General features: G+C 50.2%; 1 protein-coding gene across 1 annotated transcript; it reads left to right on the forward strand.

Annotated features, from left to right (window-relative positions):
• Positions 1 to 120: 120 nt before the first annotated feature.
• Positions 121 to 1326, forward strand: TEOVI_000424900 (mitochondrial carrier protein; the record flags this gene model as incomplete). The annotated part of the gene is made up of 1 exon (XM_067227043.1): positions 121 to 1326. The coding sequence occupies one exon, from the start codon at positions 121 to 123 to the stop codon at positions 1324 to 1326; it is 1206 nt and encodes a 401-aa protein (XP_067083144.1).
• Between the last annotated feature and the right edge of the window lie 13 nt (positions 1327 to 1339).

The following is a 1339-nucleotide window of genomic DNA, read 5'->3' on the forward strand; positions in this document are numbered from 1 at the left end:
AAAAATCAATAAAAAAAGTTCTCTTGTACCCTTCAGCATTGTACACATAAATTGGGAACAGTGTGTGTTTGTTTTCACCTTTAAAAAAAAAACATAGTGGACGTCCTCACATTAAGTTAGATGAGTATCACCAACATCGCTGCCGTTGACGACATTACATCTGGTAGTTCATCAAAGGTTGAGTATCCGTCTAGCGCACCGTCACCAACGTCACTGTCTAGAAATGCAGTGAACCGCAGTTTCTCTGATCTTCACAAAGATACATGGTTTGTGTTAGTCAGCTTTAACGCAATGCTACGAACGTTGCTGCTGCATCCACTTTACCTTGCCATATCCCGTAAGCGCATCACAAGGGAAGCGAAACCTCCATCCGTATTCTCCATCATAGCCTCTGCATACCGTGGTGAAGTGGGCGGTGGCAACAACTCGAGTAAGAAAGTGAGGGGTCTTCGGGCTATTTATCGTGGTGTTGGGGCGGCAATGATAGGAAACCTTATAGGCGAACTGGTCTATCTCCACACGATGGAATGGACGAAAGAGGCACTGGATGTCGCATTCGCCGACGCGAACGTTGCTCCTGAGCGCGGCCGTGATTTCCGGACCAACAGTTTCTCAGCAGCTGTGGGTGGCATGGCGGGGGAGCTAGCATCACTTCTTCTTGTAACTCCCATTGTGGTTGTGTGCAACCGCCAAATGACTGCGGGGTATGGCATGAGTAGCAGCAACACCTACGGATCACTCCGTGACACTTTACGGGAGGTCAGTAATCTCTACAAGCAACCCGGCATCGGTACAAGTTGGGGCACTGCTCGATACAAATTGCGTGGTCTCTACGCTGGGCTTCTGCCCGGTATCATGACACTCCCCGCAAGTGGCGTGTGGTGGGCACTCTACAGCAGGTCAAAAGCTATTCTATATACAATGGCAGAACCAACCCTCTCGCGCTGGGAGCGGGAGATGAGCCTCGTTGGGGAGAAAAAGTCACCATGGCAGCAAAATTGGCTTCTTTCCCCAACAGACAACCCCGCACTGAACGCCTTTGCGGGTGTGGTCGCAAGTTGCGTAACATCGTTTTTATTTAATCCCGTTGATGTGCTACATACGAGGATGCAGGCTCTCCCTACAGTTTCTGGAGCTGTCAAGGGCGCCCAGTACACCTCTTTGCGTACTGTAGTACGTGACCTTTTATCAGCGGAGGGATGGCGAGGGTTGTTTAAGGGTACTGTTGCAAACGTAGGCGCATCAGTTGTGGGTGGCGTGGTTTTCTCGTCAGTATTTGAGTTAACGAAGCTCGGAAGTGACCGAGAACTCTGGAAACAAATATGAAGCGGGGGGGGGG

The sequence above is a fragment of the Trypanosoma equiperdum genome (assembly GCF_001457755.1).
Source record: "Trypanosoma equiperdum strain OVI genome assembly, contig: ctg_882, whole genome shotgun sequence".
Taxonomy (NCBI): Eukaryota; Euglenozoa; class Kinetoplastea; order Trypanosomatida; family Trypanosomatidae; genus Trypanosoma; species Trypanosoma equiperdum.